The 16,212-nt window shown below is 34.9% G+C and overlaps 2 protein-coding genes across 3 annotated transcripts in view; both read left to right on the top strand.

Annotated features, from left to right (window-relative positions):
- The window catches only part of LOC128547945 (uncharacterized), a 322,495-nt gene that overhangs the window by 91,618 nt on the left and 214,665 nt on the right, over window positions 1–16,212 (top strand). Inside the window, exons 12-13 of the mRNA XM_053521894.1 lie at window positions 83–214; window positions 2,041–2,103. Of these exons, the coding sequence (XP_053377869.1) occupies window positions 83–214; window positions 2,041–2,103 (195 nt within the window). The remainder of the gene's footprint in view (window positions 1–82; window positions 215–2,040; window positions 2,104–16,212) is intronic.
- Window positions 2,126–16,212, top strand: part of LOC128547946 (FMRFamide receptor-like) — a 174,287-nt gene continuing 160,200 nt past the window's right edge. For both annotated transcript variants that reach the window (XM_053521895.1, XM_053521896.1), the window contains exons 1-2: window positions 2,126–5,116; window positions 14,760–14,812. The gene's annotated coding sequence lies outside the window, so the exon portion shown is untranslated. The remainder of the gene's footprint in view (window positions 5,117–14,759; window positions 14,813–16,212) is intronic.

Below are 16,212 nucleotides of genomic sequence, written 5' to 3'. Positions count from 1 at the left end.
GGGGATACCAATTCATCGAATTTACTTGTTATTATTTACTTTCTGATGACCCATATGCACTTAAAACTGATTTAATTAACAGATAAATATGGAGCAGGTATGGACTAGCTTTAAAGAGCAAGCTACATCAGAAGATGACCTCAAGTTGTACAAGAATGTGTTCTATGCCATTGACAGTCACGGAGAAATTGGTGTGAGATCTTACGATTTAAAGGTGAGAACATCTTCTCGTAAGAAAACTGAAACTTTTTAGTTTACCTGAATCAAGGATTTAAATATACGTGGATGGTCTTGCATCCATCATCCTTTTTCCATCATTCACAGTTTTCCTTAAACTACTGGACAGAATCACACTTGTCTGGAGTATCCTGATATTCACCTCCCTCAGATTTGTTCAAATGGTTTTGCTAAACTTAGGGGCTGCCAGAATTAAGCATAGAAGACTTCATAACAAATGACTTCATGGGTCTTTCCCAAACTGTGTCTGTATCCTTTTCATGATAAACAGGTTCAAAGGCACTTTACTTAGTACAAAGGCAGGTCAAGTGGTTACTGTAACAAAGTTTTTTCCGATTCTTTCAAGTTAGGTTACTCATAATTCATTAAAAAGTAATTACTGGAGTTTTTTTTTTACTTTGAAAATATTGTTAAAAGTTTTGCATGCCTCTTACTGCCATGTTGAAATAAGAGAATTCTTGTTAAAAGGAACTGTACAATCATAGCTTGTTAAGTGATTGATGAGGACTACCAAACTGCTTATTAGACCTTTATTTCATACTCTCAGTATAGATTTCTTTTCCCAATTTATCATTTCTGGCTATCTCCAGATTTAGCTTATAATTGGCACTATCTTGTTTACTAGGTTAGAGTTGAATTAAGAAACTTACATCTGTCGCTTATCATGATACCATAATTTGGTTTTCTACAGGGGTGTACACTGAATATCTTCAGATCTTAGTTATTAACCTTTAGCCTGCTGGCCACAAGTGATTTTGCCTTTGCCCTAGTGCAAACCAAGATCAGCCTGCATATCCGTGCAGGCTGATAATGGTCTGCACTGTTCGCTATTCAGTCAGTAAATTTTCATTGAACACCAGTGGTACTACTTAAATTGAATGATGGACCAGTTTAAGAAATTTAGCAGGCTAAGGGTTAAAGTTTTACATTTTCTATGTGCACATAAACTTGAACAATTCCTGTTCACATGATGGCATAAAATGCTGACTGGGCAATGTTGTTACTTCAGATGCATGAATATGCCAAAATTGTAATAAAGCATAAATATGTTATAATGAATAAATATTTTGTAGGTGTCTAAAGGATATAGATCATAGGAGAGATCGTGTTTGTATACAAATCCGATGTATTTTCTATTTTTAGAACTGATAAGAGAGTGCTCGGGTGGGCAGAAGCCGATCGTCCATGTTTTTTTTGTAAACAGTGATGTTTTTCTAACGGTCTAAACTTTCTTAAAACACAAATTACATCAATAATTTTTTGATCAATGGAAAGGTTATAAAACAAGCAATTTATTGATTACTTTTAATTGTTATTTCGAAATGAAATGGATTAATTATGAACGCTTAACTTACACTGTTTTTCTAAAAGTTTTGAACATCACTACGCCGCTTTTAAAATAATGTGTCATTTAAAACGGTTATTCATTGAAAAAAGATATTTGGATACAAAAATATGAAAATTGTTAGTATTTCAAATCTTTTTGAATTTTGAAAATCCATCAGTGAGCAAAAAAGTTATTAAAAATTCTGATTCCAAACGCAAACCGAGTAAAAAACATTTGTTTTGCCAACCACCAGATAAACAGATGTTAACGCGTGACGCCACGGCGATAGAGTACTATATAAGCTGTGTTCCATTGCCCAGTACACGCACCAATTCAGTGCCCCATGAGTCTGAATTAACAAAATTTGCCCACATTTGGGATATTTTCCATCAATACATGATGATGAAATGCCAAAGGATGAGTTCTGAACCAATAACACATATATTTTGTTGACAGTTAACATTGTATTATTTCAGAAACAGTTTGAAGATGGTTATCCCTGGAGAGAAGCAGTTGATGTCCTGGTTCATCAGAACGCAGTACGTACAGTTACTTATTGAATATGATAGAGTATCTACAAATACCTCATTTTTACTCTGTCACATGCAATTTTACAATGTCATGTTCTCAGCAGTGATCAGATGATAGAATGAGTATGTTGAGAGTATGTAGACTAGTATGAAGAATTAATTAGGAATCTAATGATACCAGATATTGATGCAAAAGGAACAACAGATTCTTAAGTAATATGGGTTATCTGTGACCCAAAAGTATATGCAAAGTGATGGAATGGGCAGTATGTGCAAAATAATACGCAACTGCTCAATCCAAAAACTAACTTCTTTTTTATAAAGTATACCAAATGGAAATACTGTGAAATCATTAATATTTGTGGGGGACTAATTTTTGTGGATATTATGATTGAGTCAATCCCAGAATTACATGTTTGCAAACAAGTGGAATTCTCATTCATTTATGTTCATAATTTGAAGTCCCATATTCTTATTCAGATTAAATATTGAACTTGGCCAAAACCCACGAAATCAAATGATTTCACAGTAGACCAAATGAATGTAGGGGCACTTTAAATATAGTACAGTATGCTTAAATCACATTAGTGTCTCTGATGAAAAAAAAAGTTTTTGAATGCTGTCCTGACCAAATGACACTCTTTGACCATATTTGTCACAGAAATATGCAAGTGAGGTATAACAGTACTGTTTCACGTTTCTTAAGTCGGCTCAACCATTAAAAATATTGAAGAAGTCATTAAATAGATACAGATAACATGGATAATGGATATGTATGATGTTGATATTTAGGTTTTTTATGCCATTTGCTTTGAAATAAGCAAAATGTCCCTAGTGTAATCCTCTTTATTTTATGTCAGTTGTTACTTAACAAATTTCGTGGCTTACTTGAAAGATTGCCTTTTTATGCCCCCGCAGGGAGGCATATAGTTTTTGAACCGTCTGTCAGTCTGTCAGTCTGTCGGTCTGTCCGCAATTTACGTGTCCGGTCCATATCTTTGTCATCGATGGATGGATTTTCAAATAACTTGGCATGAATGTGTACCACAGTAAGACGACGTGTCGCGCGCAAGACCCAGGTCCGTAGCTCAAAGGTCAAGGTCACACTTAGACATTAAAGGATAGTGCATTGATGGGCGTGTCTGGTCCATATCTTTGTCATCGATGGATAGATTTTCAAATAACTTGGCATGAATGTGTACCACAGTAAGACGATGTGTCGCGCGCAAGACCAAGGTCTGTAGCTCAAAGGTCAAGGTCACACTAAGGCTTTAAAGGATAGTGCATTGATGGGCGTGTCCGGTCCATATCTTTTTCAACCATGGATGGATTTTCAAATAACTTGGCATGAATGTGTACCACAGTAAGACGATGTGTCGCGCGCAAGACCCAGGACCGTAGCTCAAAGGTAAAGGTCACACTTAGACGTTAAAGGTCATTTTTCATGATAGTGTATTGATGGGCGTGTCCGGTCCATATCTTTGTCATTCATGCATGGATTTTAAAATAACTACGCATGAATGTGTGACACAGTAAGACGACGTGTCGCGCGCAAGACCCAGCTCCGTAGGTCAAAGGTCCTAAACTCTAACATCGGCCATAACTACTCATTCAAAGTGCCATCGGGGGCATATGTCATCCTATGGAGACAGCTCTTGTTTGGTTAAAATTCTTGTCTAAAGTTTATCAAATTTGTCGTGATAGACAGATTTTGATATTGATGCTGAGAACTATTCCAGACATGCTTTTGTAAAATGTTCTTTCTGATGTATTACATATTGCTTTTAAATTGAAGTGATGTATGCAATATTTCTAGCAATAAACTTTGATGTTTCAGATCTGCAATTTTGGAAAACATATTTTGTTGATATTGATTGATTTTCAGGCTTTTCCAAAGGGGAAAACGGCCTCCAGACATTTGTTTTGCAGTTTTTATAATGGCTAACATCAGTATTAATCAAAATAAAAGCAAGTTGAATTCCTCAAAAAAAAAAAAAAAAGAATCTTTTGGGGATCAAAGCTATTGTCGGTCTGTCTTTGATGCAGATGATGGGGATACTGCCTTATGTGAAATGTTATTTGATCAGACCATTAGATGTACAAGTTGTACATGTATAGTTTATTTTTAGAATGTAATGTGTATGCAACAAACATAATGCCTTAATTGTACTGAGAGATAACGATCAGATATACAAAAACTTGTTATTTAAATCACATACTGGTACCAGTAAAATGCCTGTCTCTTGAGTTTACTGCAAATCTTGCATTTTGTTCTTTGACTGGTTGGTGAGATAACACTGCCTCATAGATAACCTTGCCGTTTCGTAATTAAATCGATTAAACGCTACATCCGTTAAAAGAAGTTCAGATCTGGTCAGAAACATTCAAACACTACAACTACTGAAAATCTTACCAAAATCAGCATGTATTTATTGTATAATGAGTTGGAATATTTCTGGACAAAATTCGCTGTCAGAATGACTAGGGGATTCTGCTTCCGGTGCGCTGTCTTGTAAGGGGTATAGCAGGTTTCTAAAATATATGCGCTTCCAATATGGCAAGCAGACATCTAATATACAGTTGTAAGCAAATGTCTACTCTTGTCTGAGGGCAGGCACATGAAACACTAGGCCTTCTTTTCTACAGTGGTAGCAGAATGAATGAGGTAAGCAGATTTGAATTTTAAAACATGTCATATTGTTTAAGTTTTAATTTATAAGAATTTCATAATTGTGAACAGAAATAAATATCAATATTAAGATTTTACTAGTTATAGTATTAAAATTTTCAGTCAGACAATTACTGTAGATGGTTTAATTTAAAACCATGTCCCCGACCAAACAAAACAAGAAAGAAAGTTGTTTCAGTTGTGAAAGTCAAATCCCAAAATAAAAAAAATGATACAGAAAGAGGGTAATTTCCAGGATTATTTTCCTTGTTTTTGTTTTTCAGAATGATGTGATTGCCTATTTGTTTCTGCCATTGGTTCGTGACTTCTGAAATGCCGTGAAGTTGAAAAAAGGTAAGACAATAATCAAGTTGAAAGAACTATATAGAGCGCTGATAGTTTGTTAAGAAGCTGTCTTTAAACCAGCTGATATTAAAAAGCATCTAAAGACAAACACAAAATAATGTGCTTTTTATTCTTGTCCCCCAACCCCACCCCCACCCACATCCCTTCGACAGCTGGTGCAGAATACCAGTGAAGGCATATAGTGTGTGAATTGTCATACTTCCTTGTGTCCTCTACCTACGACTGGCCAGATCACACATGGGTTCTAGAGTTATTGCCCCTTAAAGGGCCAGAATTTGCTATTGTGCATGCGTCAACAATTTTGTGTCTGCATGATAGTGGTTTCATTTATGATTTTATTTTAACCAAACTTGCACACGACTTGTATTACCATAAGACCTTGGTTCCTTTCTTGAACTGGCCAGATCCCATCGTGGGTTCCAGAGTTATGGACCCTGAAAGGACCAAAATTAGCTATTTTGACCTTGTCTGCACAATAGCAGCTTTATTTATGATTTGATTCTTACCAAACTTGCACACAACTTGAATCACAACAAGATCTTGGTTTCTTTCTTGAACTGGCCAGATTCCATTATGGGTTTCTAAGTTATGGCCCTTGATAGGGCCAGAATTAGCTATTTTGACCTTGTCTGCACAATAGCAGCTTCACTTATGATTTGAATTTAAGCAAACATGCACAAAACTTGTGTAACCATAAGATCTTGGTTCCTTTCTTGAACCAGCCAGATCCCATAATGGGTTCCAGAGTTATGGCCCCTGAAAGGGCCAAAATTAGCTATTTTGACCTTGTCTGCACAATAGCAGCTTCATTTATGATTTGATTTTAACCAAACTTGCACACAACTTGTATCACGATAAGATCTTGATTCCTTATATACGCACGAAGGAACGTATTATGTTATCGCCTCGGTGTCCGTCTGTCTGTTGGTTAGCAATTTCCCTTCCGCTCTGTAACTCTTGAACCCCTTGAAGGATTTCAAAGAAACCTGACACAAATGTTAACCTCATCGAAACGACGTGCAGAGCGCATGTTTCTGATGGCTCACTTCAAGGTCAAGGTCACACTTAGGGGTCAAAGGTCATATGACTTTGTTTTGTGTGTATATTGCTCTGCATTTGCGTTGCATTGCAGTGCTCTTGTTTTTATTTGGCAGATCCTTCTTTTGTTCACTTACAATAATTTCTTTTTAATTACTTCCCTTTTATGTTACTATAAATAGCTTAATTAGTAACTGTTTTATTATTGGCCGTAGGGAAAAACCAAGACCACTTTTCTGTGGTACAACATGGATGGTACCTCCAATTTTTAGGTGTATTTTGACATATCTGTACCTTGTTAGAATTTTTTTTCTTTTTGGTTAAATTTCTTCCCTTTGCTGTCCCTGTCCTTTGGACTTATGGCTATATAAAAAACCGATTTCAAAACAATTTTACACAAAACTAGTGTTCCTTGGGTGGCCCTCTACTATATTCCTTCAAATAATTTTGATTCATTGAAAAAGTGGCGGCCTGGGGGTTTTGCTTATTTTCCCTATATGCCTATATAGAACTTTGGAAATCTTTTTGTCAGAAACTGCTGGTCCGTATTCAAGTAATTTTGCACAAATGTTTCTTGGGTGACCCTGTACCAAATTCCTTCAAATAATTTTGATTCATTGAAAAAGTGGCGGCCTGGGGGAGGGGCTCATTTTCCCATATGGCTATACAGAAAACTTCTTGTATGAAACTACTGGCCTGATTTGAAAATAATTTTATTTGGAGTAACTTTAAGAAAATTTCAACTTTATTTTCTCATAATTCTTTTGATTGATGTTGATTATGATTTTTTGACCTTCTTGTCCTTAAGTGCAATGATAACAGGTGAGTGATATAGGGCCATTATGGCACTCTTGTTTCTATTTCTGCTCCAATTTTGGACTAAACAATCTGCAATTGCCTGATTATTTTTTCTTGAGTTTAAGTCCCCGTTTTACTTGAATTCTTTCAAACACAGTGTTGACATTATTCTTGTTGAAACATGTTTTCTACATCATTAAAGCTGAACAATAAAAATATCATCGAAAAATTTAACAAAATGCTGATTATGACTTTAGAGACCTTGGTTACAAGATTGATTAAAACTAGAACATGTTCTACAAAGTGTTCCAGTATATTAAGTTAGCTGCAGTAACAAGATAGTGCAGTGCCAAGAGAGTAATCAATCATCAAACATCATGCAATTACAGTGTAAATTGCATCCCTATCAGACATTCAACACAGATATATGAAAACAGAAAGGTCAAAATTGTGTGAACAAAATGTAAAAGTAGGAAATTATGCAAATGTAGAAAAACAAACATTGCATTAATCTGTCACAGGGGTGCAATGATACTACAGAGCAATCTAAGGTCCACAATCTATAATCTCAAAAATTGCTCTTTATCCCTCACAATTTTCTGTATCTTTAAATTATACAAATGGTTTTGCAATCTAAGTTTATTATTTCTTATGAATTTTATACTATTTCTAATAAGGTTTAAAATAAAAATAAAGCTGATTAACCTTTAGCTTGCTGTTGGCATGTAATTTTGACTTTGCTACCATATGAAGGCTGATCATGGTCTGTACTGTTCGCTGTTCTGTCAGTAAATTTTCAGTGAATACCCCTTCGAATAATAAATAGTATTGCCCAAATTGAATGATGGACCGGTCCATTTTAGAAATTTAGCTGGGAAAGGGTTCAAATCTCCAGCATCTGATTGGATGCTTGAGAGCACAATTTTGAAATTGACCAATGACAAGGCTGCATTCTGGGTATTCTATTAGTAAAAATGAATTAAGTCTACAGGTATTTTTTTTTCAATTTACTTATTTAGATTACATCAGTTTTATTCTTGCAAGTTGTCATTTACAGGATGAATTCAATTTATTTTTTTGAAATTTCTCCAGAATTAGATCTTAAATTTCTGTGACATGTTGCCACGGAGAATGCACACAAAGAGATAAAATGAAAACAACAAGGAGACGCCAGTTTCAGATAATTTAACTAGAAATATGAGAGGTTTTTGTACTATTTTTGTATTAAAGAGACATTGCAAGGGTGATTTATTTTGGAAAAAACAAGAATTCAATCTTTTATGCTTCGTTTAAGCTGCATTACACAATTATGTACTTAAAAGTGATAGATAGCTGATTATTTAGAAGATACCTCTTCTGTCTAAAGGTCTTCCTTTCTGAGATTTGCTTGGAAAATATTATGATGTTTAATTATTTTCGAGTATTCTTATGATTGATTTTGTTAACCTTAACCAAATAAAAATTCTTTAGAATAATCTTGCAGTATTTTACAAGTGGTCCAGCAATATTATATTTGACCAGTTAACCAGATTTTCAGATTAAGGTAATTCTGCAGATAAGAATTCGAATAATTTTTTTTTATACAATATGGAATTTGATTTTTCAAAACTTTATTATATTTTTAGAAAAATTTGGCAAATAAAAAAGAGGTTGTGTGAAACCATTTCTTCTCATTACCTGCTTGGTGGATCTTCTTCACACTTGGTTTGTAGCATCACTTTAAGGTCTTCCCCAAAATTTATTCAAGTTGGAGATTTTGGCCCTTTTAGGGGGCACTAGAGTTGAAAGTTGGGGAAAAAACATTTAAATGACATCTTCTCATGAAACAATGGCTGGATCTGTATCCAATTTGCTCTGTAGTGTCATTGTAATGCCCTCTCCAACACTTGTTCTCATAGGGGCACTTGACCACTTTTAAATATAGAAAAACCTCTCATGAACTGCTTGATGGATCTGCATCAAACTTGGTCTGTAGCATCATTGTAAGACAAAAAAAACCTTCTTATCATGAAGTTTGTTCCAATGGTCAAGCATTTTGGGCTGTCAGCAAAAAAACTGTAAGTAACTTTTATATTAATCAACTTCTTATGGATGTTCACCAAACTTGGTCAGAAGCAATGTAAGATGGTCAAGGTTCTCTTCAGATGAGTGACTTAGGCCCATTTGGATCTCTAGTTGTTCTTTTTCACTTGTTAACATTTTTTGTGCCCCCCAAAATTTGGGTGGTGGTGGTGGGGGGGGGGTGTCTGTCACCTAGAGTAGGAATATTATTCAGCATTTGAAGTTCAGTATGTGGGATTTTGTTCGAGATTTTTTTCAGTCAGATCAGAGTTATGGCTCTTGATTGTCAAAAATATGCATAAAGGGGATGCATGTTTTTGTCTCGTGTATCGTGTATCTCAAAAAGAATTTGATTTAGTCATAAAATCCAGGGAATTGTTACAAAGCATGTAAAGGTACGCACATGGTGTTCTGATTTGGATTTCACTCAACCAGACTAGAGTTATGGTCCTTAACTTAATGAAAAATACACATAAAGTGCTTAAAAGTTTGTGTTGCATATATCTCAAAAAATCTTTCACATAAGTGTATCTCAAAAGGCACTTGACCTTGAGTCATAAAACAAAAGCATTAGAGGATTGTTGTATAGCTTGTGAAGTTGTGCACCTGGCATTCTCTTTGGTATTTGGTATTTCATCAGCTAGCCCTGAGTTATGGTTCTTCACTTAGCAAAAAAATGCACATAAAGTGCTCAAAATTATTTGTTGTATATATGTTAAAAAAATTCACACAGAGTCATAAAAGCATGTACAGTGGTTGGAGGTGGGAGGGGGGACCTTCGTCCTATGGACACACATCTAGTTTTAAATCAGAGATAGATAGTTAGAATATGATCATTGTGCTTAGAAAAAAGGTATCATTTGTGGTATACAGCAAGTTCTAGGGTTTACCCAAACCAGAATGGCGAGCTTAATTAAGCTTGCATTAAGGTCACAGCTAGATTGCAGTTGCGATCTTAACAAGTGTGCAGCAAACTTGTTTTAGCATGCAGCAAGATTGTGATTGGAATAATTTCAACCATAATTTAAGCTTGCGCAAACTAATTCACACGCTGCCTGCAATCTATTTAAGATCTTGCAAGCTTGTAAGGTTGCGCATGCTACCGATTGGAACCCTAGCAATCTTAATTGCGACATTGCAAGTTTGCACAATCATAATAAGATTGCAAGCTTGCGCAATCTTGCAAGCTTACACATACTTATATGGGTGTAGACAAATACATTTGCGAGTCTTGCGCAAACTTGTTATGATTGCGCAAGCTTGCAAACTACACAATCTTCCTCAACCTTATTTAGGTTTGTGAGACAGTTCAATTAATGTTAGAGTCTAAAAATTTAATTATATACTTCCTTTAATTTGACAAACTGCACAGTTTATAAAACTTTCACACTTTCATTTAACAATATTTGTAGTGTCATAAATAATTTAATAATTGATTTAATATATTACCTTCCTTTTATATGTATCAGTGAACTAAAAGAGTGTTATAAAAAGGTTACAGGATCGCAAGCTATAGTCACAATCTTAAATAGTATTAAGCTCGCAGGATGCCCGCTGCAAGTTTGCGAAGCAAGACTTATCCACAAACTTAATTTCTATCGCAAGCTTAGTTGCAATCTTAAATTATAGTATTAAGATCGTAGGATGCCCGCTGCAAGCTTGCAAAGATAGACTTCTTCGCAAACTTAATTTTTATGTGAGCATCTGCAAGCATTATATTACATGGCTGCAATCTTTTTAAGATTGCAGTAAGCTTGCGCAATCTTATGGCAAACTTCTCACAAGCTTGCCGCATGCTTGTATTTTGGTTTGGGAATTATTTTCTTCAACAGAAACTACAGAAAGTTATGCAGTTCTTTATCATATGAGATTTAGATGTGCACGCCAATCCTAAAAAGAATTTCAAAGGAATGTAAATGTCTTTAGATGTTTTTATTTCTTAATTTGAATTACTCCGATGTTGTATTCTTATGGTATCTGTTGACCTTAAAATCTGTTGGAAACTTTGATTAAAACGGAGATGTGCTTGATTCTGTTTTTGAAAGTTTCATTAGGCTTCACAGCAGTGTAACCAGTTTTAGATGATAATTTTAAAACCCATTAAAACAAAGTAATAATTTTACGAGGAATTTAGAAAACAATTATTGGCTTTTTGTCCCAAAATAGCATAAATTGAATTTAATGGAACTAATTTCTCTACCATGTTGCATACGATTGATTGACTGAAATGTTCCTCTTGGTGGTTAAAGCACATTTTGTGGAATTTGGATGAAATGACACTTGTTAGGATTCTGTTAAAACCATTAGCTTTCATGGAATTAAATGAAAATGAGGTAATCCCAGTAAAGGAAGATTAAAAATCCTGTAAGAGCTGAATTTTATTAATGTTGTCTCGAAGAATTATTATACACCCATACTTGTTGGTATTCAGCCTACCATGATAGCCAAGTACGAATAATCAAGCAGTTTTGAGTTAGATCAAATGTTTGTCGTAAGTCACCTACACTGTTTCTGGTAGAGAAGTTGTTGCTGGAGCCTGATCAAACTAGTGCTGAAATCCAGGCACACTGGGCAGAAACAAGCCTGATCAGACTAGTGCTGAAATCCAGGCACACTGGGCAGAAACAAGCCTGATCAGACTAGTGCTGAAATCCAGGAACACTTGGCAGAAAAACTGACTAAAATGCTACTAACTCTGTCAGACAAAATTCAAAACGTTGCCAGTCACATTACTGTCAGATATTTTGAAAACCTTTTTTTATGCCTGAAGGGAAATAAATATTATGTGATGATGCATTGTCTATAAGTATGTATGTATGTATGTCTGTCTGTAAGCAGGTTATTTCCACTCAGTAACATTAGAATAGTTCGACCTGTGACCCTCCTACTTGATATGTACATTGCTTATTGGCAGTGGATGACCCCTAAACCTTTTGAGGTCAGTGTGTCTAAAGACAAGGTCACAGTGACTATACAAAAACATTTGTGCTTAGTATCTTGAGAAGGTCTTGACCTGTATTCTTCAAACTTGCCTAACATACTGTACTGCCAGTGACAGTGCATGACTCCTCTTTATTTTTAGGTCAGTGGGTCAAAGGTCAATGTCACATTTAAAGTTAGCACAAAACTCTTTCCTCTCTGTAGGTTAGAAATAAGTCACAGACAACAGGCAAAAAAATCCACAAGAGTCAGTGTTTTATTGTGTAAATGGAAATGCTACTTTTTCATAAAATATTAGCTGGAGTGGAGAGAGACCCACATTTGGTATGAAGTCATATATAGAAATTTTAAAGTTCTGCAATGCCTACAGTGAGTGTAATCTTTCTTTTTCTTCAATTAAAAAAGTTTGGCATTAAAAGCCTCTTGAAAAAAGACATTTAGGAGAACCAGTGGGTTTTTTTTTATCTATTGAAAGAGAAGATATGTGTGAAAAGGAAGAGAGTCTAATTGAAATGTGAAATGATAATGGCTGTTTTTATCCCCCAGCCAAAGGCAAAGGGGATATTAGAAATGCTCTCTGTCCGTGCATGCGTCTGTCTGTCCATCCGTCCATGTGTCCGCAACAATCTTTGTCCGGAGCATAACTCCAAAAATACTGGAGGGATTTTCTTCAAACTTCATACACTTATAGAACACATGGAGAGGAAGTACATTGTGCATGAACAATAACTCTATCTTGCCTATTTTTTGAGTTATTCCCCTTTATCATATTTTCTTAAAAAAAGTTGTCTGGAGCATAACTCCAAAAGTATTGGAGCGATTTTCTTCAAACTCCATACACTGAGAGAACACATTGGGAGGAAGTGCATTGTGCAAGAACAATAACTTTACCTTGCCTATTTTTTGAGTTATTCCCCTTTATCATATTTTCTTAAAACATTTTGTCTGGAGCATAACTCCAAAAGTACTGGAGGGATTTTCTTCAAACTTCATACACTGATAGAACACATTGGGAGGAAGTGCATTGTGCACTAACAATAACTCTACCTTGCCTATTTTTTTCCGGAGCATATCTTCTTCATGCATGGAGGGATTTTGATATATCTTGGCACAAATGTTTACCACCACGAGGCGGAGTGTCATGCGCAAGAACCAGGTCCCTAGGTCTAAGGTCAAGGTCACACTTAAAGGTCAAAGGATACAAGAATGAAACCTTGTCTGGAGCATTTCTTCTTCATGCATAGAGGGATTTTGATATAACTTGGCACACATGTTCACCACCATGAGACGGAGTGTCATGCGCAAGATCCAGGTCCCTAGGTCTAAGGTCAAGGTCACACTTGGAGGCCAAAGGTCAGATACAAGAATGACTTTGTCCGAAGCATTTCTTCTTCATGCATGGAGGGATTTTGATGTAACTTGGCACAATTATACACCATCATGAGACGAAGTGCCATTCGCAGTTCCCTTCTTTAGAATAACTTCCCTTTGTTGTTACTTTAAATAGCTTTTATTGTAACTTTTTCATTACTGGTCGTAGGGAAAAATCGAGACCACTTTTCTGTAGTACAACATGCATACTATATCCAATTTTGAGGTGTATTTTGACCAATCTCTACCTGATAAAGATTTTTGTGTGGACTTGCAATTTTTTTTTTATTTTTTTTTAAGATTAACTTCCCTTCGTTGTTACTATAAATAACTTATATTGTAGCATTTTTATAATTGCCTGTAGGGAAAAAACAAGACCACTTTTCTGTGGTACAACATAGATGTTACTATCCAATTTTAGGTGTATTTAAAAGTATCTCTACCTGGTAAGGAGTTTTTTTGTGGACTTAGAAAAACAAAAGACTTACAATGATTACTTAACATATATTGTGACATTCTGGCACTCTTGTTTCCTGTTAGCTTTCCATTCCTTTTTTTTACAGTAGCCATATAGAAAAACATCATAGCTATACTGTTCATGAAAAAAGTAATAAAATTTAGCAGTAAACCACCTCACTACTGACTTATTCTTTCTTCCACATCTTTAAAACCCCTGATGCGGACCACAACTAAACGGTTCTTCAAAGCTTTCCACAAAATAAATACTTTCAGACACTAACTTGCCAGGAACTTTAGCCTTCAATTATAATATGCCCAACTGGGGGATTAGCCATGTCTAACATGGCTCTTGTTGTATCAGCTAATGTTCTCATTAAAGTAATCGCTTCAGTACATGCAATTCGTTAAATTACATCAAGGTGTCTTTATTATTATTTTTTACTTAATTGATGATCAGTTTGTAAGTCTTTTTCTGGTTTATACAATCTTATTACTGATGGGCTATCCTTGATCTGTTATGTCTAACCAGTCAGGGGGAAGAGCCGGCTGCTTTGATAATAGATAATGATTCTTTTATAAAGTAAAAACATGTTTTGCCTTATTAAGGCAGGAACCATTTCCTATGAGGATAGTACAGTCCTCTTTTGGTGTAGACATTCTCTATATTGCCAAAGATTTTATCAAAACAAAATGTCAAGGAAGTTAATATGTTACTGAACATAGAAACATTACAAATCACTTAGTATATTTTGGATGAGACTTAAATAAATGATCTAATCCACTTCAATAGAAAAAATATTACAGTTTACAATTGATAACCTGTTGAACTTCAAAACAGCTCACAATATTTTTTTTTCTTGAGCATTCCTGTTTGTTGTTTCAGTAGCCCTTTGAAACCTGAAACAATGACATATTTTTGCTTTTCCAATAATGTATCATCAATAAGAACTTCTTATCTTTGCAGTTTTCAAGAAATATTAGATGACTTTGATGTTGATCACTTAGATGGAAAAAGAGGTAAGAACTACACATCATTTAATAGAAGCACATAAATACCATCCTCACAATTGATCTGAAATCAAAAACTTTGCTAATGGACAAAAAGATAAAGACTTCTGTCTGCCTGGCTGCTCAGTTGCACACTGAGGGATTTGTGGTATTCAGATTGCTCAGAGACAGAATTTTGATAATCTAAAATCCAGTCTTTTTTAATCAAGGTAATGCAAAAATGTTCTGGACAGGATTTGCTTAATCCCTGTCTGGTTTTTCATATATGATCAAGGATATGTTTAAGCTTGAAAAATCTCATGGCTCATTATTGCTCTAGGTCTATATTGAGAGGCCAACAAAGTTTTGCAGGATTGCAGGTAAGCACTTGGATCATTCAGATATCAATGCAAGGATGCTCCTTTGCTTTTCAAAATATAAATGATCTGCGAACTATGTAAAAAGTGTTTGTTTACACCAGTAGGTATGCCCCGTTAAGGTATGTACACCTTCAGGCAAGCCTCTTTAATCGATACATATTTTAGGTATACCCCATTGGAGGATATGCATCTGTAAACCCCTTTAAGTTTTGGCCATCATTCATCATCTTGCTTCTTTATGTTATATGCTTCTGTAAGAATGCCTCTTAAAGTAATCCTGCTCTTTCAATTCAATTCAAATTTATTCAGGCATAAGATCATAAAACATTAAATAAAACTAATGCATTAAAATATATGTATACAATAGCCCATATAGATTGAAAGATGTTTTGATTAGAATATAATATACATGTTAAAACAGATTTCTACTTCATAATTGGTACATGAAAGATTACGTCAGTATATTTTATGATTTACTAAATAGAAAAAGGTATGATCTTGATACCTGGGATGACCCATCAAAGTAAAATTAATTACTTATTTCCAGTGGGGTCCCATTAGGTAGGAATACTTTTAATCATTATCTCCACTACTAAAATGTGTGACCATTACAAATAAAGTGGTAAGAAATTCGTATATAATTAAAACACATAACGTTTTCTAAAAAACTTATGACCCGAATATTATCACAGTAATGACTTCAATATTTAAAAATTAAAATAGGTAAAATACAGATATTTATCTTCAGGCATGTCTCAGTACGAAATGGATCAGAGGTTTCTCTTAAACGTGCACACTTGAATAAATGCATCCTCACTTCCTGTTTAAAGCTATGCTTATTTGTCTTCACCTTAATAAAATCAGGAAGATTATTCCAATCTTGAATTGCGTTGAAATAAAAAGTATCAGCACCAAAACTTTTTACTTTTGGAACAATAAAGTTGAATTTACTAAATCTGGTACGGTTGTGAATTGATGAAACTTTGCAAAAATTTTGATTCAGATATTTTGGTGCAGTGCCATGAAAAATGTTGTAAACATGATTCAGTC

The sequence above is a fragment of the Mercenaria mercenaria genome, chromosome 13 (assembly GCF_021730395.1).
Source record: "Mercenaria mercenaria strain notata chromosome 13, MADL_Memer_1, whole genome shotgun sequence".
NCBI lineage: Eukaryota > Metazoa > Mollusca > Bivalvia > Venerida > Veneridae > Mercenaria > Mercenaria mercenaria.
This window is presented reverse-complemented; position numbering and strand designations above follow the sequence as displayed.